Source organism: Neophocaena asiaeorientalis, unplaced genomic scaffold (assembly GCF_003031525.2).
Source record: "Neophocaena asiaeorientalis asiaeorientalis breed wild unplaced genomic scaffold, Neophocaena_asiaeorientalis_V1.1 scaffold43, whole genome shotgun sequence".
Lineage (NCBI taxonomy): Eukaryota > Metazoa > Chordata > Mammalia > Artiodactyla > Phocoenidae > Neophocaena > Neophocaena asiaeorientalis.
In genome coordinates this window covers 13,374,500-13,396,335 of record NW_020173674.1, presented here as the reverse complement: position 1 = coordinate 13,396,335, position 21,836 = coordinate 13,374,500, and the positions used below count along the sequence as shown (strand labels likewise).

Genomic DNA, 21,836 nt, shown 5'->3' with positions numbered 1-21,836 from the left:
TTTATTTATTTAATTTTTGGCTGTGTTGGGTCTTCATTGCTGTGTGTGGGCTTGCTCTAGTTGTGGTAAGCGGGTGCTATTCTTCGTTGTGGTGTGTGGGCTTCTCACTGCAGTGGCTTCTCTTGTTGCGGAGCCTGGGCTCTAGGTGCGTGGGCTTCAGTAGTTGTGGCTTGCAGACTCTAGAGCGCAGGCGCAGTAGTTGTGGCTCACGGGCTTAGTTGCTCCGCGGCATGTGGGAGCTTCCCGGACCAGGGCTTGAATCTGTGTCCCCTGCATTGGCAGCTGGATTCTTAACCACTGTGCCACTGGGAAGTCAACTAGAATTTTTAATTATAAGGAAAATTCCATGTTGTATTTATTGATAAAAAGTGATAGGGCCTTAGACCGTGTGCAGCAACAAAAACCCAATGCAGCCAAAAAATAAATAAATAAATTTTTTTAAAAAAGTGATAAAAATAGTATATATAGTATGATCTCACTTTTATTTAGAAAAATCACTGATTGGAAAAAAAAAAGAAAGAAAAATCACTGATTGGATTATAAGTTGATGTCTCTTCTTTTTGCTTATTTATACTTTCTAATATTTTTATAGTGACTGTATAGTGCTTTATAATAAGGAAAAAGATTTAAAAAGAACTGAAATATCTTTGAATTGTTCCATCTACAGGGAGATTCCATGGAGCTAGAAATCTGGTGTCTGGAAATGAATGAAAAGTAAGTGGTCTGTTTTAGGGTCCTTCGTTGTGGTAGCTGAGGATAAAGTGCACGACATCATGTGAAAAGCAGGGCTTTGTACCAGTCATGGAGAGTGTTCTGACCACTTAACAGAGCCAATAGGTCTTTGCTACAGTTTGCTTCATGCTTGGCTTCCAGCCCAGGCACAGAGATGACCTTCAGAGGGAGTGTCAGTCCAGAGAGACTCAGACACCACTGGGAGAGGAGCAGAGAGAAAGCTGAAAAAGGATTTGTTGTTTTCCCAGAGTACAGATAGTTCTCTGATTAAATCCCTTGAGCTCCTGTAACATGACTACTCTGTTTTGTCTGTTTTCTATGTGGCAGACATCCAATAAGATTTCCCCTCACTACTCCTTTAGACATGCTGTGTTGGTCACGGATTGGAAATGCATGTTATTTTCCCCCTCCATTTTCTTCTTTCAGGGCAGATTAGCTTACTTCCTGCCCAAAGCTTTAGTTTTCAAAAAGAATATATAGGAAAATTGAGGAAATAGCAACACATCAGAAGAAAAATCTTATTAATAAGTATGAGTGGTATGGGCATTATTTTTCTTTCTTAAATAGAAAGCAACTGCCAAGTTATAGTCCAAAATTTTAGTACCAAACACTTCTCCAGAGTTCCTGTTAGATGTATAGAGGTAAACTGCTCGTAAGATAGTACATTGAAATTGTTTGCACCTTTAGTAATACAATTGCAATATTGAATTACTGTTTTTAAGGGTGTTGCTTTATTTCTTAGAAAGATAACTGCTTCAAAGCTAGAAAAAAAATATATTGGGTACCTTTTGGTGCCCACCTGCCTTTGTCTAGTGCATGAGAAAGTGAAACTTTGGCTAGCTTCAACAATCTGTTGATAAACTGACAAAGAACTCTAACTACAACGTTAGTTCAGAACACGTTTTTGTTTTGTTTTGTTTTTTGCGGTATGTGGGCCTCTCACTGTTGTGGCCTCTCCTGTTGCGGAGCACAGGCTCCAGACACGCAGGCTCAACGGCCATGGCTCACGGGCCCAGCTGCTCCACGGCATGTGGGATCTTCCCGGACCGGGGCACGAACCTGTGTCCCCTGCATCGGCAGGCGGACTCTCAACCACTGCGCCACCAGGGAAGCCCCAGAACATGTTTTAATAATAAATTTAATCTTATACAGTTCCAGCACTTAATTTGTGACTATCTCTGTTGACTGTAATACTCTGTGAAAGGTTATTTAGACTGCAAATCAGATTATATTCTATCAGAATTTATGAATAATGCTAACAGATTTTTTTTTAGATTTTTTAAATTGAAGTATAGTTGATATTCAATGTTGTATTAGTTTCTAGCGTACAGCAAAGTGATTCAATTTTATATATATATTCTAATGCTAACAAATTAATCTCAGTAGCTAGATGGAACATAACTAACATCTCTATTCATTGCATTTCTGTTCTTTGTTTTTCATTAGTGGAGTAGGAGAATGCTGATAGTGTCTTTGCTCCTCAGGTGTGATAAAGAAATCAAAGTTTCCTATGCCGTGTACAACAGACTGTCGTTGCTACTGAAGTCTCTCCTTGCTATAACTAGGGTGACACCAGCTTACAGACTGTCCAGGAAACAAGGGCATGAATATGTCATATTGTATAGGTAAGCAGTCACCTTCATGATTCACTCATCGGCCTCATCATTTTGCACATCGTCTGACCAGCATTCAGGTATTCCATGATTAGTTTTTAGACAGACGTTTGGATAGTTGATGCTGTAGCTTTACTATGATTGCCTATCTATTCTCCCTTCTGAACCTCAGCTTTTTGCAAAGCAACCAAGTTCGTTATTCTTTTGTTTGTACACAGTCATGACTCCTGTAGAATGGATTTTGAAGTCCTACTGATATATATCTCATTTCTGGAAAAGGAAGTTAAGACTTTGAAAAACAGGCTATCCTGGGAAGACTCCACAATGTTCTATATTCCAGAGTTAGATTAAAACTTTTTGTGTAACAAACTGCTAATTCATTGTGTTTTTAATTAGTTGTCTGTGGATATAAAGAACTGGTTAACAGTTCTTTGAGTATTTTCCTTGTAGTATTTCACATCAACATATATTTGAGTGCTTTTTTGAGGCAAGCATTGTGGTAGGCCCAAGGAAGAACTATACAGAGGCCCAGCCGTACTGGTGTTTCTAATCTAATGGGGGAAATGGTTTGGTACATGCATAGTCACAGTAAAAAGCAGAATTTGCATAGCAGTGTCAGGAAAAAAAGTGCTGTGAAAACACAGGAAGAAAGAGTTTGTTCTGGGTGGGAGAATTAAGACAGGCTTCATGGAGGAAGTAGCATTCCAGCTAGACCTTGAGGCAGTGAAAATTTCATCTGTTGGAAGTGAGGGAGCATGATCATTCCAGGTGGGGTGTACCGCAGATGGCAAGGAACAGAAATGGGGGGTGGAAATGAGCTGTACTCAGATTGTCAAATGGACCAGAGCGGTGGTGAGGAGGATGTGTAGCAAAGTGTGAGAGCAGAGCATGGAAAGTCAAGGGTTCCTAAATCATCCAAGAGTCTGTTTCATATTAGTGATGAGCCATGGGTTTTAGCCTTTGGCTTACATTTATTTATAGAGCTGATCTTTATTTTATTTATTTTAATTAAGTGATTTATTTATTTATTTATTTTCGCCTGCCTTGGGTCTTTGTTGCTGCGCATGGGCTTTCTCTAGTTGCGGCGAGCAGGGGCTACCCTTTGTTGTGGTGCACGGGCTTCTCATTGTGGTGGCTTCTCTTGTTGCGGAGCACGGACTCTAGGCGCGTGGGCTTCAGTAGTTGTGGCACACAGGCTCAGTAGTTGTGGCTCATGGGCTCTAGAGTGCAGGCTCAGTAGTTGTGGCATATGGGCTTAGTTGCTCTGTGGCATGTGGCATCTTCCCGGACCAGGGCTTGAACCCGTGTCCCCTGCATTGGCAGGTGGATTCTTAACCACTGTGCCACCAGGGAAGTCTCTAGAGCTGATATTTAGAAGAATTAGTATAGCAGGATGGAAGGACCAAGGATTAGAGACTTAACTAGTTCTGTTGAAATAATCCAGCAACCCTACCTATATTTGTTTTTCCAAGTCTTTAATACATTTTTGTTGTTTTCCCAGGTTTCAGGATGAGTATTCCATTTGAAAATTATTAGACTTTTATTTAGATATAATAAATTCCTTTCTAACTCTTATTTCCCATTTACCTATGCTAAGTTTCCTTCACTTTGGTTCTTCTGTAAGTAGCCATGTTACACTACTGGTCATCAGCTTAGTTAACTAGGACTCCTGGTCCTTTTCATACCTGTGTTTCAAGTCTTCATTGTGTCTCTGGAGTAATACAGTATTTATTGCTCACTGATTGCTTATCATTTAGGATTGCTTTTTGGATACAAATAGCTGTAGCTTAAACCATAGAGAAGTACGTTATGTCAGAGGTAGATTTAGCTCTTTTTTTCCTTTTTGTACTATTGGTGACAGGTTAACAGTATAGCCTTAGACCGTTAAACAATAGTCTTGTCTTGGTTTTTTGTTCGTTTGTTTGTTTTGCTGTACTGTCATTTTTCCCCTGATCCTGTAGATCTGACAATTTCACTGTGAAACTACATTGTTATCAAAAATCATTCTGAATTTGTTGTTCATCAAGACTGCATGAAAGTTCTATTGTGTACTATCTGTGAAGAAAACTTCTGCTTAGCCCCTGAGTGTCATAAAGAATGTAACCAAGAAAAAGTGGAACATAACCAGATTATTTAAAGCACTGTACCAATACTCAGATGAGTAGCGAGCTGATGGTCAGCTTTTGTCACAGGGTACCTAGCAAAGTCTCCTTTGGCGACAGTTTATTAACATCATTCGTGTGTTACTTCATGGCAGGAGTCAGCACACTATGGTCAGCAGACCCTTTGCTTGCTTTTATTTTTTAATATATATTTTTTAATTTATGTATTTATTTTTCTTTTTTGGCTGTATCGGGTCTCAGTTGTGGCACATGGGATCTTCGTTGAGGCATGCGGGATCTTTCATTGTGACGCGCGGGCTCTTCATTGCGGCATGTGGGCTTCTCTCTAGTTGTGGCATGCAGGTTTTCTCTCTCTAGTTGTGGCGCACAGACTCCAGAGCGCGTGGGCTCTGTAGTTTGGGGCACACAGGCTGTCTAGTTGAGGCACGTGAGCTTAGAAGTTGTGGCGCACAGGCTTAGTTGCCCCGCGGCATGTGGGATCTTAGTTCCCCAACCAGGTATTGAACCCGCATCCCCTGCATTGGAAGGCAGATTCTTTTCCACTGGACCACCAGGGAAGTCCCTTGTTTTTATAAATAAGATTGTCTTACAACATAGCCACTCCATTCGTTTACCTATTATCAATGGTTACTTTTGCAGTATAACAGCAAAGCTGAGTAGTTGCTACAGACTATGTGGCCCACAAGCATAAAATATTTACTAACTGATCCTTTTTTTTTTCTTTTAATTAACTAATTAATTTCTTTTTGGCTGCGTTGGGTCTTCGTTGCTGTGCGCCAGCTTTCTCTAGTTGTGGTGAGCAGGGGGCTATTCTTCGTTGCAGTGCGCGGGCTTAGTTGTTCCGCGGCATGTGGGATCTTCCCAACCAGGGCTCAGAGCCGTGTCCCCTGCATTGGCAGGCGGATTCTTAACCACTGTGCCACTAGGGGAGTCCCTGTTCTCCTAATTTCTTAACCAGTCCTCTCCATCTACATGCCCATGTCTACAGCTTAATCAAGTGGTAGCAATATTGCACCATTAGGAGAGATGTTCATGCAGATAAGAAAAGAAGGGTTGGTTTTGTTTATTTTGTTTCTCGGTGTTTGGTATGTAGGCCCTTAGAATAAAGAATCAGGTAACATTTTTTTTTCTTGCTTCCCTACAGAATATATTTTGGGGAAGTTCAGCTGAATGGCTTAGGAGAAGGTATGTATCAAGGTTGAAAAACATTTGTAGTATTGTTAAGAGCTCTCCTGACTTCAGAGATATGCTTGGATGCTGCCTGTAATAATACATAGCTTGTGATTTTAGTATGAGTGATACAAGTAAGGAAAAGACAGATAGGTGGTCCAAAGAGCCACCAGGGAATGAGTGAATAATTTTCCCCAAAATTCCAGTAACTCAGTATTCTTTCTTACTCTTTATACCAGCGGTCCCCAACCTTTTGGCACCAGGGACCGGTTTTGTGGAAGACAATTTTTCCACGGAAGTGGGTGTGATACTAGTGATGGGGAGTGGCAGATGAAGCTTCAGTCGCTTGCCCGCCACTCACCTCCTGCTCTGTGGCCCGGTCTCATAGGGGTTGGGGACCCCTGCTTTATACGACTGTCTGTTTTCCTAATTTTCTACAATGAGCATGTTAAATGTCTCTGATGAGCATCAACAATTTTGAAAAATTGGAAATGAAACCAAGAACACCAGGAAAACTTTATTGTAACACTCTGACTCTTTTCTATATTTAGTTCTGGGGTGGCAACTTGGGTGGGAGTGCATTTACTTCATAAATTGAGGTGTTTGTGTGAGAAACTCCCTGTGCCCCTTTGCTGTCTTAGTAGCACATCTGGACAGGGTTGGTTAGGACTTGTTCAAGCTTTAGGACTAATCATCATTTTACCTCTTTGAAGGTAGTTTTATCTGGAAATAGAATGCTGTTTCCCCTGGCAATATTAGGTCAATATAGAATAAATTGAAAAAAAAAATATATATATATATATATACACACATACACGTATGTATGAAATTGAGGCTGCTGCACTCAGGGTGCTAAGTGGGTAATGCCAGAGATTGTACAACAGGCTAAGTGGTTCAGGGAAAGACAGACTGTGGGTACTGTAAGTATTCTCTGGAAAAACCTAATTATTTATCTCTTTTCCTAGGTTTCCAGACAGTTCGTGTTGGGACAGTGGGTACCCCTGTGGGCACCATCACTCTTTCTTGTGCTTACAGAATTAACTTGGCATTCATGTCCACCAGGTGAGGAAAGAGCTTTGGAATCCAATAGAACTCTTCTAAAGATATTAAAGTTGTTTTCCTCCAAACCTTGTGGCTGAGCCTACAATTCAGCTTCTCCATTGCTGAATTGAGAGAACCCTTCTTCCAGATTGGAGAATCTGAGTGTCCCAGAGCCAATGTAAAATTTGTGGTTTATATTTAGGGATGTAGTAGTTAAGGCTCTGTGGTTCCTGCCAATAGATAAGAGGCGAGGGGCTCTCTGAGGACTTCAGGGGGACTTGACAAGGCATTCTAACAAATACGGCAATCTGCTTACTGCATTACAGGCACTTTGAGAGGACCCCACCTATCATGGGGATTATTATTGATCACTTTGTGGACCGTCCCTATCCCAGCTCCTCGCCCATGCATCCCTGCAATTACAGGTGAGGAATGTGAAAAACACTTCCCCAAACTGCAGCTAGGCAGAAGCATCCATCTTGCACAGGTCCATAGAGCACCTTTATCAGCACTCACTGATAGGCAGGGGGCACTGATGGAGACGCCATGTGGAGAGAAGCGGAGTGGCCAGCTTTCATTCTTGCTGCTGCCTATAAGGTATACCAAGACTCAGGGTGGACCAGGTCTCAGAAGATTCTTGCATAGTTTGGATCTGGACAGTAGTGATTTGACTTTTGATTTGATTTTACTTCGAGACTGTGAGAGTGGCAGTAATTTGTAGAATGTCCTTTGCAAATTAAATGGTTTTCAGGTCACCATTGGCTGGCACAATGCAGTTTTATACATCAGAATCAAATATCTCCAGACCTAGATCCCAGATAACAGAATTTTCTAGAGATTGGAATAGATTTGTATCAGGAGAGATACTCCCTTTCTATAAAGGACTCATGAAGTTGGATAGGTTTTGTCTTTAGAGTCTAGACTTTTGTTTCACTGCATTCTCTATTGCTAATAATTCTTGGTCACAACACTGGCCAGGCTTAAGAAAATCCTCTCAAGTGATATGTCGGGTAAAATGTTTGGATTAAAAAAAAAAAAGCCATTGTCAACCTCTAGATGCTGCTTTCTGGAAATGTTTGAAATTATCAAGGATTCAACATACCTCTCTTGCCATTAGGAACTCTGCCTGAAACAGTTCATGTCACAACTTGCATCCATATCTAACCTCTCTTTGTATCCTTTCTGAAATTGACTGCCATCAGTCAGTTCATGATTTCTTTTCCACTCACCATAGAACCGCTGGTGAGGACACTGGAGTAACATATCCTTCTGTGGAAGATTCTCAAGAAGTGTGCACCACCTCTTTTTCCACCTCCCCTCCATCCCAGGTAGGGGGAAACAGGATCTGGGGTGGCAGTAGTTATTTGGTACATATATGGGCCTTATGAAATGGTGTCAAAATTTAGATACAGTCTCTTGGTGGTGATGGTGATTATTTCAAGGAGGTTATTTTGAGGGGTGAAGGAGAGCCTTCTTATCCAACTGGTAATATTGCAGTGTTTCTAGTCTGTAATCATTCTTAACCTGCAAGATTACATGTAACCTTTACCTTCCTGGGACATCTGAAAATTCCCTAGAAAATCAGTCACAGAAAATCAGAAATGTGTTCTGGTACCAGAGAGGTACTCTAACCTACACTTGTTAATTTGGTAGCTACTTCTTCTTTGAAGTGGTAAATGTGGTTCCTCATAATGGAAGGAGCACAAAAGGAGCCAATGATAATTTAGCATAAAATGCCAGTAAGACACCAGCTGTGCAGTTTTTCTTAATAGTTACACAGATATCTGCCTATCTGCATTCCCTCTCTGAACATTTTTAACCATTAACTTTTCCACTCGAGTCCATCTTCAGTGTCAAATCCAGTTTCAGTAAACACAGTGTCCAAACAATGTGAGAACTTCTCACAAAGAAGTGTATGATGTATGTGGTACTGAGACTGCTTCAGATAAGGAATCATTTTTGCCAGCTGACTGAATTTCAGAATTTCAGGGGCACATTTCTTCCCTTCCACCCCAAGTCTTCATCTTCTACCCATTGCCTGCCCATCATCTCTATTATTTCCTTCCTCTTTGCTTTCATATTAGATGGTGCTAGACATCAGTCAGTTCTACTTTCCTTGAAATTAGCCCAGATTATCCCTTTTCACCATCTGACTTGGGGGACCCAACAAATTAAGTAGCTATCCATACATTTTTATTTTCTATGTTTTCTTAATTAAGAAAAATTTTTAATTTATTATATCCTGGGTTGTTAGGTATTGGATTAAAATTATAGTTTTAATTTGTTTTAAAAGCGGAAGTTAAGCACAAAAGCTAACTGGTATGTGAAGCACTTTACAAAATCCATGGATCACTACTATTTCTGTTGTCCCAGTTTAGAGTTAAAGAGATTCTTGTTGTAAAGTTACCTAGACAGTTTGGTTTGGGGGTGTGGAAATGGTTTTTTCCCTCCACCTACTAGTATATGTAGGCATGGATGTCGCCATTGCTCTGGGAGGGGGTAGCTTCTGGTATGCTTGCTGACATGGAACAATCCTGACCAAAAAAGGGGGGGAGAGCCCACTTTCTTACTAGTGCACATTAGTGAGTAGATTGTTTTTTAAGATCATCAGAATGTGAATATGTCATTTAATGTTCATTAAACAGTTTTGTTTTACACGTGATAAATTCATAAACAGTATATAAACTTGGGAGATATGAGGCATGGTGAGTCTGGGCCTTAACAAATCAGTTTGTCTTTTTCTCTGATACGGTGGAAATTCGACCTGACCCCAAAAGTAAAGGGAAGTTAAGTAGTTTCTGTACCTGAGGTTTGCAAAAAAGTTTGTTAACCTGCGTAAGGAGAGTCTGTATTTTTCATGGTATCAGTTGTGTCTTCTTACAGTTTAAAAGTAGATCACGTCAAGATCTCATCAATACTGAGCACCCCATGGGTGAACCTTGTCACTTCTCCCTGAGTACCTGTAATCAAGACCAGTACAGTTTGGTGCAGAAATACTCATTTAGAACCTTGATGGTAGAACAGAGAGAGAAAAATCATATGCCATCTGGTCTCCTTGTTCCTGTAAATATTGAAATAGTTTCTTCCTTGGTTTAACCTAGGGAATTGCATAATTGTTCAACAACTTCTATTTGAGCTTTTGCTAGAATCCAGTAAATACATGTTAATGAGCTGGGTTCCCCCCCGCCCAACAAAATAAGGATCATTGTGTCATTTGGGCACAGAGTTGAGTCAAGAAATAGTTGTGACCCTGAACCTGCTACTGTGACTTAAGGTCCTACCTCCATTTCTAGGCGTTAATTAGCTAATTGGTGAGACTTAAAGATGGAACAGCAAGACCCAAAACTATCATCATACCCATAATTAGCTTTGAAATCATGAGTTTTGAAAATGCCCTAGCTTTTACTCCATGAAGTTCTCCTACACCGTCAGGGACTGTAAGAGCGTGCACACACACATCCTGATGCCTACACCTGCACACCCCAACTCATCTTCCCTGAGATTATGTAGGAAAGTTTGCAGCTGGGTATCTGAGCATTTTAAAGTTCCAGCCAACAAACGTCAACTGTTTAAACCTGAGCCCGCAGATCCTGAGTCCCCAGAAAAAGGCTTTCAGTCTAACATCTTGACCTCAGTGTCCTCATTCCTGCTTAGCACAACTTGTGTCTGTTCTCAGGACCTTCCTATTGGAAGCTGTTCTCTAACTTCCACCTTCTTTTGACTAAAGACAGACTAATGCTTGGTTCAGATTTCGCCAAGTCATAGCAGCTCAACTCAGCTTTGTTTTCCACCTGCTCGTCAGGGAGAGCACCAGGGATAAACATCTCTTCTTCACATCCTTCCAAGTGGTCCTTTTCCAAAGGCAGTCACGCAGCTCTCTCCCTGCTTCCCTCCTGACTTCATTGTACATTTCAGCCTCTATTGCAACTGCCCTTTCCAGAGTTTTTTCACTTCTTTCTCAAGTCCCTTTTCTTTTTTCTTCTCTTGTTTCTCCTGTCTCTGTGTGTATCTGTGCACAGTGTGTGTTTACTGTCACAAAGGCACATTTTCAGACCCCTACTCCTGTGGTGACGGACACTCTGAGGGTCCCCATGGCAGGACTGGCCTTTTCCCATCAAGTGAGTCCATACTGGGAAGAAGGGGGTATATATAATCAGACGGTATCTTTTTATTTAAAAACTGTAAATAAAGGACAAGGTATAGCTATTTAAATATCCCCAAGTTTTCTATGGGTTATTTTGAGGCATGGTAATTGATTTTTAACAGTATGCAGCCATAGCACAGCAGCCCAAAATAGGATTTGTCATTTGCCCCTCCTCCTACCATTGATGTGAAAAATACATGGAGTTGCTTATATCTTTTTTTCCAAATAAACCATCCAAGAATGGTTTTCTTTCTTTTTCAATATAAATAGGAACCCTCCCAAACCCAGTGGTGATGGAGGGTGTGATTAGAGAAGACTGCTTCTGTTTCAAAGGGACCTCAAGGTCAAAGGAGAAAATAGAATGACCTGGGAAAAACCGATGACTTTGGCTCCGAGTTCTGCCCAGGCTTGTGCTCTACAGATCTACCGGGGTGGAAACTGAAACAGTTAGCTGAGCCCCTGGGAAAAGGGAGCGCAGGGAACTCATTTGAGGCTTTTGGAAGGCACAGGGCTGGGAATCTCAATCCCACTGCAAACAAGTCTGCTTTCTTATTTACAGAGTAACGGCCTGGTCTGTCTTTAACCCTTACATCAGGCCCCCCGCACCATGAGGATGTGGGCTGGGATCCATTCCTTACCTCTCTGCCGATCTCGATCATTAGTCATACTCTAGGATTGCCTATTTTTTCCTCCTCCTTTCCTCTGCCCTTCTTTGTTTTTCTCTTGCTTAGCTCTCAAGCTCTCGCCTTTCCTGTCAGCCTGCTGCCCTGGGCGTTGGATCAGCTGACCTGGGTTGTCCAGCCGTGTTTGCTGCCGGCTTAAACACCACACACCCTTACCAGGTATCTTTAAAGATGGGGAGGACACTAGGGGTTCCTATGCTGCCTCCCCTGCCCTGACACATTTGAAGGGCCTCTTGAGACACCAGTGTTCAAAGCTCTTCTGTAGCTTTGGAGGACTAAGATGATTCTGAGCGGGGACCTTTTAGACTTCAAAAAAGGAAAGAAGAGTTTCCCAAGTGTTTTCTCCCTGTCTTTCCCTCTGTAGTCATTTCCATGCATGTCTTCCATTAACTGAGCCCCAGAGAGGATAAAGATTTCCAAGTTTTCCTGCCCACTTGGTGGCAGCATTGGTGATGGAAAAGCTGGAAAGCAGATACCATCATACTAGGCCGTGAGTTTCCCCTTCTACCTGACACGGCCATGATTCGCTCTATTTTTCCATTTTTCCCCAAAGCTAATGGTTCCCGGGAAGGAAGGTGGGGTACCCCTTGCTCCCAACCAGCCTGCCCACGGTGCCCAGGCTGGTGACCAGGAGAGACTGACAACCTGCACCCCTTCTGATGGGGCCCACTGTGCTGCCACACCTTCCAGCAGGTGAGTTCACATCTTGGCTCTGCTGCTCTTCGGACCAGCCAGGGACCTGTCCTCCCCGATACATGTGCTTATTTGGTATCAGTAAAGAGTAGCTTTCAGCATTGGCTCAGGCTTGGCCTTTGAGGGGAAAATGTGGAATCCTTAAAATTCTCAATAAGAATCGTACTTTGCAGCTGATACGTGAGGAAGCTCTCCCTGGGCACTGCTGCTAACAGCAAGCATCGGGCTTGGTGCTTCTCACCCTCATCCAGTGAAGGTGTTTTTCAGATGTTTCTCTCTTACCCCAGGATTGACTCCCTTGGCATCCTCAGTGTTTTCTGAGACCAGAACAGGGCGTCGTTAACCATAACCCTGACATCGGGAGTCACAGTGTGTCTGTGGTGGTAGTTAGGATTGATCTTCTTTTTCTACTATGTTAATGCCTCATGGAGATCCTTTAGAAACAACTATTTTCCCTCACTAAAATTAAAAAAGAAAAAAAATCTTTTCTGATTGCAGAAGTGATAACAGTCTGTAAAATTCAAAATTTGAAGACATTGATTAGGTGGAAATAAAAGTCCTCATAATCCCACCCTGCAAAAATCACCACGGTTACCTCCTTTTAAAAGATGAGAGGATCTCAGAAGGGTTAAGCAATTTGCCTAAGAGAGCACTTAGCTCACAAAATGGCCAGACACAAGCCTAGCTCCTTGGATTGCAAAGCCTGGGCTTGCTTTTTCCATTACACTCGGAGTTCTTTGGGAAGCTGGGCCTGTCTTGACCTGCCCTTCCCTCCCTTAACTGGAAGGTCTCAGAGATAATGACGTTGATTGCCCCACCACATCTTAAACGAACTTTCAGATAATAGAAATTCCTGGGTTTTTTTTTCCATTCCCACAGTGGAGATGGAGGAGGGGGAGATTGTTTGGGAAGATCTTTCTGTGCCATCCATCAGGAAAAGTAATTACTTTCATTCCTGGCTCCCCAAACCTCCATCCTCTTATCGTTCCTCCTGTCAGAGAATCAAAGGAGGATCCTCTTGGTCATTTTACACTCTCGTTTTCTGAGCCTTGATTCCTGGGGTATGACTGGGAGTAACTTAAGACAGAGGACCCTGTGTAGGGGGTTCTTAAATGCTGGTCCTCCCTGCTGGCTGGAGTCTAGAGGCCACGTGGACTGCATAGTGTTCCCCATCTTGAGCCCCTGCTTTGAGGCTTTCCCATCCCCTGCTGCTTGAAGGGCTATGACTACTAGTCTGGCAGCGACAGTATGGGCCCCTGTTTCTGCTGCCTGGAGTCCCCCATCTTCCAGGACTCAGCCTCAGTCTAGAGGGAGGGAGTGGGAGCAGCCAAATTGAAAGTGTCACTGGAACATCTGCTGAACAGAGGGATGCCTGGGGGCAGAGAGAAGGGAGGAAACACGGTGTGGAGCTTTAGATAGCAAAACAAAACAGGACAGGAAAAATCTAAAATCTTGAGGCTGGCTTTGTAATTAGATTAATATTAAAATTAGCTGCTTATGAGAGCCGCTTGCCTATATGTATGATTGCTAGATGCACGGTGATTGATGCTTAGCATTGGTATTACAGATTAAATTTTATGTAAGCTCTACACCGTTGTAACACCAAGTTTCAATTAACATATGCATAATTTTTAGCTTTTCCAGGAAATGCAGTCCTCTGCTCTCAATTCAAAAGGGAGGGTGACAGTGGCAGCCGCCAGACCTCATATTGACATTTCCAACATGTGTGAGCTGGTGGGGGGCAACTCCTGCCCTAGGCTGCAGCCTCACAAGTTGGTAGACTTATGGGGAACCAAGTAGGCTCTGCTATGGTTTGAGAATGAGAATCAACATTACCTTTCTCCTCCAGTGAGGATACTGAAACTGTGTCAAACAGCAGTGAGGGACGGGCCTCCCCCCATGATGTCTTGGAGACCATCTTTGTCCGGAAAGTGGGGGCTTTTGTCAACAAACCCATCAACCAGGTGATTTTTCTGCCCCTGCAACTCTGAGAATGTGTGAGCCCTTAGAGTGAGGTCTTACCTGGGATCTGTGGAACCACTGAAATCGCATGCGAAATTGTGTGTGTGTGTGAATATTTTGTGAAGAGGGTTAATAACCTGTGACATCCCTCCAGAAAAGTTAACTATTGTTCTGTGATCACATAGGAGAGGAGACCACGCCATTAGGTACAGACACGTTACACTGAAGTGGCATTGCCTCAGCCTAACTTGAAATAGGAAGTTCCTCTTCAGCTCTGCCAGTGAAAAGCAGTTGTTACTGAATTACTGTGGGTCCAGCTTCCAAAGCTGAATTCCCAGGGTCCTGGGGAGCCCTCACCCCTGTTGATGCTGTGGGCACGCAGTGGGAGGCACGGGAGGTTGGAGAGGTCTCCAACAAGACAGGAACCTGAGGGATGGCATCGTCAGCTGAGGTGTGCAAACGTGCTGGACCCCCAGGTTTCTGGTGGGCTCTGAGGAAGCAGGCAAGCTGGGGGAAGGGGGACACTAATACTTTCTCCCATGTCTCTTCAGGTGACCCTGACCAGTTTGGACATACCCTTTGCCATGTTTGCTGCCAAGAATTTGGAACTGGAGGATGTGGATCCCATGGTGAGTCCACCATTGACTGAAGTTTGCAGTGAGATGGTGCCGTAGTCGTCATCCTTCCTGGGCGAGTCATTCACTATTCCTCCACAGACCATTAGCCATGCTTCTTGGCTTTTGGTTTACAGCCAGTGCCCAGAACCAGCCCCTACCTCTGCCTTATTCTGAAACAGGTGAATCCTCCAGATTCCCCAGAGACTACATCTCCTCTTCAGGGCAGCCTGCACTCTGATGGCTCCAGTGGGGGCAGCAGTGGCAATACCCAGGATGACTTTGTCATGATCGACTTCGTAAGTTGCTGTCATCTTCCTTGACCTTTGCTGCTTCGGGGGCAATAAACCTGGAAGCATCCGTTGCACTTGAATAGGACTTCAGGGATCAGATGGGTCGGTATAGGCAGAGGGAATGGGTGCTGGCTGTGCATCTTATGTGGGGAACCTGCCCTTACACCCTGCTTGGGGAGGCATTTGGAGGCCCATCAGCAGTAAGGCATTTTGTGCCATGTCTTTGATTGAAATTCAACTTGACATGGGATTTTCCAGTGGTAACTGCATAGGTTCTATTCATGAATGGATAGCCCCCAGCCCTTTTTTTAAATGTTTTAATTTTTGGCCACATCGGGTCTTAGTTGTGGCACGCGGGATCTTTCGTTGCAGCACGCGGGCTTCTCTCTAGTTGTGGCGTGGGCTTAGCTGCCCCGTGGCATGTGGGATCTTAGTTCCCCGACCAGAGATCAAACCCGCATCCCCTGCATTGGAAGGCAGATTCTTAACCACTGGACTACCAGGGAAGTCCCTGGATAGCCCTTTTCCAAGGAGAGGAGCGTGAAGGAAGGGGACAAAAAACCAGGGGAGAGGGATGTCATCACCAGGCTTAATTCAGCTGCCCAGAAGAGAAAGGTGTAAAGATTTCTCTAAGATAAGCCTGGAGGAGCCTTTTCTTTGCTAATTACTGGAAGGAAAGAGGGTTGTTGATAGCTTACCCCCTCTGATTTTCCTCTGTGGTCCAAGGCAAGCTAAACTTGAGTCTGTCTTGTTTTTTAAGAAACCAGCTTTTTCTAAAGACGACATTCTTCCGATGGACTTGGGGACCTTCTATCGTGAATTTCAGAACCCCCCTCAGCTGAGCAGCCTCTCCATAGATATCGGGGCACAGTCCATGGCTGAGGACTTGGTATGGAAACCCCTTCCCCCACCCCACCTCATCCTCTGGCCTCCTTTCCTCCTTCGATGGTCATTCCTACTCCACAGGCCTGGAAATTTCTTCCTGTTACTCCTCCATGCCCACACCTCCCATCTTCCCTGTAACAGGACGGGGACTTTTAGACCATTACCTTCCTGGAATCACACTTGAGATTTGCATTGTGCCTGGCGGTCATTATCTCAGATTTGCTTGCGCTCATTTCCTCCTTTTCTCGGCACTCTTGTCACGGCATTTCTCACACACGCCTGTTGTTGGTGCCTGATGTCTTCTGCTTGCTGATGCCACTAAGCCAGGCTGCTCCAACAGCTCTTGCCTTCCGCTGTTAAGGTTGCCAGGCAGATGACAATGGTACAGGGCAGAAGAAACAGAAGGTCCCCAGCATTGGTGTTCTTGCCCTTTCCTCGGAAAGATCGTTCCCTGGTTCTCGTGTTCAGCCAGATGTCCTGATACTGACTGTAATGACCACATCTCCGCTTAGGGTGTTTCCTATTTCCTGTCTCTGAAGGGCAGAGGAGTGCCCTGCACAGCCGCAAACTCAGGGTGCCCCATGCCACAAGATGTCAGGGTCCCTCTGCTTGAGGTGGGTATATCACCTCATGTGTCGAAATCAGAGGAATGGCTCTAGGAATAGGAATCTAGGTTTAGCTGCCCTTGATTTGCTTTAATCAGGTAAACATGCTCAGTAATAATAATACAGCAATAATGTCATTATTATTAACATTTATTGAAGCTTTCTAGGTGCCAAGCATTTTTTAAGTGCTTTACATGAATCTTCAATGACCCTAAGAGGTAGGTTTTCTTATTATCCCAGTTTACAGATGAGAAAAATGACACTGGGAGCAAATAACTTGCTGGTGGTTACACTGAGCTGGCAAAACAAGCTTTGACCCCTAAGAGTCTGGCTTCTGATTTTAGGCTTTTAACCATTGGTTCCCTGGCCTCTCATTTGAAGTTTGCCTGGAAGGAACCGGAGTCCAAAGGCTCAACGTGAGGCTGCAGCCAGTGCTGGCTGGTTGCCCCAGCCTCCCAAACCTGCCCGGGCATCTGGCCTGTCTGGGCTGCCTTGTAAGTCCTGTGGCACCAAGTATCTCGTGCCTATCAGGAAGTCTTCTGTGATGGCTGAGCTCTTCAAATGCAAATTCATCAGTGGAGACAGACCACCTGATTAGGACCAAATTTTAATTAATGGTTGATACCTGAGGGCAGTTAAACTTAACTCCTCATGGTTCTGTTTTTTTGTTTTCATTGTTCTCTCTCAACCCCATCTAACCCATCCCCTTCTCAGCTGATATAAAGATGCAGATTCCTAGGCCTCACTGTGGACCTGCCGGGTCAGAATCTCTTGGGAGTATGGCTGGGACTGCCTTGTTCATGTGCCCCCCGGGGGATTCTGATGCCTGCCCAGCGCAGGCTGTGAAGAAATCATTTGTACACGTTCTGAATTTGTAGGGCTCTAAACCTACTGTGTTATTCTAATGTCAGTCTCATCTGTGCCAAAGATACTTCACGTTGAATTTCTCTGTGTCATCCCGTTGTTGGCATGGTCCTTTTCCATCTCATTGTGTGTGTGGCTGGCTTAGATTCCCTAGGCTGTTCTGTCCGCCTCCCCAGCCCCCACTAACCCCTGCTGGGCAAAGGCCCACTGGCCAGTGCCTGCTCAGTTGCTCCGCACTTTGCTCTCCAACCCAGCACTGCTGAGCCGGACTCTTTGCCATGCTCCCTTCAGCCCAGGGTGACAGCTGGCTTCAAGGCCCTACCTGAATAAGCAGCTTTTCTCTCCCCTCCCGGTACAGGACTCACTACCAGAGAAGCTGGCTGTGCACGAGAAGAATGTCCGAGAATTTGATGCCTTTGTAGAAACCCTGCAGTAAAAGTTGGTGTCCTCGAGTACCGGCAGCATCCCCTTTTTGTGGTCCCAGGAGACAGAGAGCCTCCCACTCGTCAGCTGCTCCCATCCCTTGCCCCGCTTCAAGCCAGGTGGAGGGGAGGCTGGTTCCCCCATGGGGACCCGGAAGTCCCTGCTCTTGTACTCCTGAAGACTCACGGCAGCAGTGAAGGCCAGTGGTAGCATTTGAGAGGACTCACCCTCTGACCTCCCTCTGCAGGGCCCTGTGCTTATACCGCCCTCAGCAGCTGCTTCACAAAGGCTGTCATCCCGCTCCTCCTACCGGCCCCCTGCCCCGGGTTTGCCCAGCAGCTGGCCCCTCGCCTGCCTGCCGTTGCCATCCACCATTCGACATTCCAGCTGGTGGCCCAGAGACTGGTGTGGAGGCAGAAAGAGGAAGGAGACAGTGCTAGGAGGAGGAAGGAAGGAAGCTCTCCTTCAGGGTCTTTCTCTGTTAGTTCTGGTATCTTCTTCCCCTCTCTCTCTCCCTCTCTCTGCCCCGTGCCTGTATTTTTGGCACTATGGCAGGCTTCCTGCCCAAGGTGATGAGAACCCTAAAGTCAGCCATTCCCACCCTTGAAGGCTGTGCCAGCCCATCCGAGCAGCCCTGGCGGCTGCCTGTGCTCAGCTACATGGAAACAGAAGCCTCCCTCTCTAGGATTCTGTCATTGGAGTCACAGCAAAGGTTCTTCTCTTTCCTCTCCCTTCCCCTGTCATTGCTCCTTGGTTATAGAACCCAGTAAATATTTATTACTTTCAGAGAAATCAGATATTTTGTAGAGAAAACATGTTTGAGGTTAGACGTTTTCACTTGGGGAAGGTTGGAGGGCCTCTTCCTGGGGCAGCGCCTCCTCCTGTAGAGGTTCCTTGGATTTAGGTTGCTGCCCTGAGGATTTCCCTTCCCATGTGTATATGGTGGGATCCAAGAATAGGGCTGGCTGAGGGCAGCAGAACCTCCCAGAATTGCTGCATTTGAACTGACATCACACTCTGCCTTGGACATGTACATATTCCTGGTGAGAACTTTGAATCTCCCAGCTTCCCCAGAGAGACTGAATCTGTTCTGGCAGCCCAGGAAGTCTTGGGTGCGAAATGTGATGACTCCCCAGAGTTGTGGCACGTGTAGTGCCCGAGGGGCGCTGTGGCCCCGGGGAAGGCCAGAGAGGCCCCTCCTCCTGGGGCATTTGTTCCTGATTCTCAGGGCTGGGTTATGGGCCTTTTCCTGCTAGGCCTAGCCACCACCTTTCTTTAACCCCAGGGTCTGTACACTGCCCTGAGGTTTATTAGTTGGATTGGTTCCTTGTTGAGAAACCAAAACTGGGCATTCAGGTGTTGTTACTTGAGTTAAGTCAAGGGCCCAGCCTCACCCACTGACCATCTGTTCCTCCCCGCCTAACTGATAGGCCCAACCCCGCTTCTCTGGCCCACCTCGGGTATTCATTGGCAGCAGCTGTTCTGCAGCAGAGCAGGTGGCCCTCAATTGCTTGTTAGCAAGTGCACGTGGCATTGTTTTCACCTACAAGGCTGATCTCAGGGCTGGGGTCAGCTCTGATGCTGCCTCAGTTGGGCTGAGCCCTGCCTCTGTGCACACATTCTCCAGTGTTTCCAGGGCTTCCCTGGTGGCGCAGTGGTTAAGAATCCGCCTGCCAATGCAGGGGACACGGGTTCGAGCCCTGGTCCGGGAAGATGCCACATGCTGCAGAGCAGCTAAGCCCGTGCGCCACAACTACTGAGCCTGTGCTCAAGGGCCCGCGAGCCACAACTACTGAAGCCCGTGCACCTAGGGTCCGTGCTCTGCAACAAGAGAAGCCACCGCAATGAGAAGCCCGTGCACCACAACGAAGAGTAGCCCCCGCTCGCTGCAACTAGAGAAAGCCCGCACACAACAACGAAGACCCGACGCAGCCAAAAATAAATAAATTAATTAATTAAATTAAAAAAAAAAAAAAAGTGTTTCCAGTAGTGGCGTCCAGCTGGCCATCCTGTCTCTGGGCCAGAGCACATCTGTGGCCTGCTAAACCAATCCAGGCTTACCCCCCAGGCCCCAGCACTGAGATGGGCGAAGGCCCTGGTAAGTTACTGATTGCCCCCCACTCCCCCACCTCATCCCAATATGTCAGCCGCTGCCCTCTTCCAAGGCCAAGCATGGAAAGGCCTGTTAGCCATTTGCCTCTTTGACGCCTAATTGTTGGCCTCTGCAGGCAGCAGCCTCTCTTCAGGACCCCATCAGTGAGAGGCCAGGGAGGCTGAGCCCTGACTTTGAGCTGAGCCTGGGAGGAGCAGAGCAACTGTCAAGGCCGGCCCTTGTCCCTCAGCCCTGTACAATGAAAGGTTTGAGCCCTCGACGGACCCGCACAGCACCCCCGGGACAGGGCTGGGACCAGTCATGTCTCCAGGTGGGAGAGCCCCTCCCGCTCCTCCAGCCTACTTTATTTGGAAATATTGAGCTATACTTTAAAATGTATTCAAGGGATTTCCAATAAACTTTTTCTGTACTTTATAGCCTCCTGTCCTGCAAGCTGTCGAAAAACCTAGCCCACTTCCTCCCACCACTGGGCAGCCCTGGGTCACCGACAGGCTCCGTGGAGGGAAGAGCGGTGCCATGTGAGGCACAGCAAGGTTTCAGAGCCATTCAGGCTGTTTGGAGTCCTGGGGCCTTGGGCTGGTCGGGAATTTTTTTTTTTTTTTTCCTGGCGGCACTGTGCAGCATGGGGGATCTTAGTTCACTGACCAGGGATCAAACCCAGGCCCCCTGCATTGGGAGTACGGAGTCTTAACCACTGGACCACCAGGGAAGTCCCAGGAAACCTCTTAGAGCCTCATTTTCCTTGGCTGTAATGTTTCCATTTCAAGGGTTGTGTGAGAGTATTCAGTGAGATAACATGTATGAAGTAGGCGTGCATGTGAGGTACGCCCATAGTAAAAACCTCAGAACGGGTAGGCCGTTATCTTCAGCTCTCTATCCTTCCTACGCAGCACAGCTCACCACTCACCCTGGGCAACAGCCTTTGGCTCAGAGGGAAAGACAAGTGACAGGTCCCTGCCATGTTTCCAGCAGAGGCCAAGCAGGGGGCGGGGGACTCCCCAGACCGCTGGGATATTTGCTGATCTGGTGTGAGGGGTTGTGGCTGAGCAAACCAGACAGAAGGGAAGGGACTGAGTGAAGTAAGTAGAAGTCCAGGTCCCATGCATGTTTGTTTAGCTGCCCTGATCTGACAAACAGCTCCTTCCTCCTGTTTCGCCTGCAGTGGCGGGAGGGAGTGGAAGGTAGAGCTGGTGTCCCAGAGGAAGAGGTGGTTCTAGAGACCGGAGACTGACAAACCCAGGCAAGTGCTGTCTTGGTTGTCTCCCATGCCCTTCAGGCCAGAAGCCACGCCCCAGGGCAGAAGAGGACTAGTTAGAAATTCTAGATTCAACCCAAACCTGGGGCTGAAAAGAATGGGCCCACCCACTGCTGCCGCTTTGGGCCCTGGGAGCCCTTGCTTGTTAGTGAACTGCATGTGACGCTGACCATGATACCTGACCACGCATCCAACTCCTGGGTCAGAAATGGTGGAAAGACTGTCGGAGTCCTCACCTTCAGGTAGGGGTCCCCCAAAAGCAAAGTGTTCAATTGCCCCTCATCTGATGGTATCCTACCCTTTTAAGCCATGTCACTACACTCTGCCCCCAGAGACCCACTGTTGCCAAGGCAGGGGTAAACTGGCTTTTGAGTCACTCGGCAGAGGCCCTGCCAGGAGCCCAACCCAAGTAAACAGCTCTCCGTCTCCTGCTTCCCTGTCTTGTCATTTCTTTGGGTCACTGCCCTTCTGTTCTAAATAGTCACCCAGCTTAGAGCTGAGCAGAGCCAGGGAGACAGGCTGCCAGTGCCTTCTGTTCGAGCTACCTGGACGAAGGTCACAGTTGTGCAGGCGGACTGGCTTCCTGGAGCTCAGTGCCCGTGTTTATAACCATTGTCTTGATC

General features: G+C 46.0%; 1 protein-coding gene across 4 annotated transcripts in view; it reads left to right on the top strand.

The window, feature by feature from the left end:
• ATG13 (autophagy related 13) overlaps positions 1-17,874 on the top strand; it is a 50,152-nt gene extending 32,278 nt beyond the window's left edge. The window contains exons 6-19 of one of the 4 annotated variants that reach the window (XM_024748615.1): positions 668-714; positions 2,217-2,357; positions 5,613-5,653; positions 6,604-6,700; positions 7,006-7,104; positions 7,914-8,007; positions 10,699-10,797; positions 11,555-11,665; positions 12,060-12,199; positions 14,049-14,163; positions 14,713-14,790; positions 14,958-15,074; positions 15,829-15,957; positions 17,781-17,874. In XM_024748615.1, the coding sequence (XP_024604383.1) occupies positions 668-714; positions 2,217-2,357; positions 5,613-5,653; positions 6,604-6,700; positions 7,006-7,104; positions 7,914-8,007; positions 10,699-10,797; positions 11,555-11,665; positions 12,060-12,199; positions 14,049-14,163; positions 14,713-14,790; positions 14,958-15,074; positions 15,829-15,957; positions 17,781-17,858 (1,386 nt within the window). In that variant the 3' untranslated portion in view covers positions 17,859-17,874. The remainder of the gene's footprint in view (positions 1-667; positions 715-2,216; positions 2,358-5,612; positions 5,654-6,603; positions 6,701-7,005; positions 7,105-7,913; positions 8,008-10,698; positions 10,798-11,554; positions 11,666-12,059; positions 12,200-14,048; positions 14,164-14,712; positions 14,791-14,957; positions 15,075-15,828; positions 15,958-17,780) is intronic. The other 3 variants (XM_024748613.1, XM_024748612.1, XM_024748614.1) reach the window with 3 other exon arrangements.
• Positions 17,875-21,836: the final 3,962 nt, after the last annotated feature.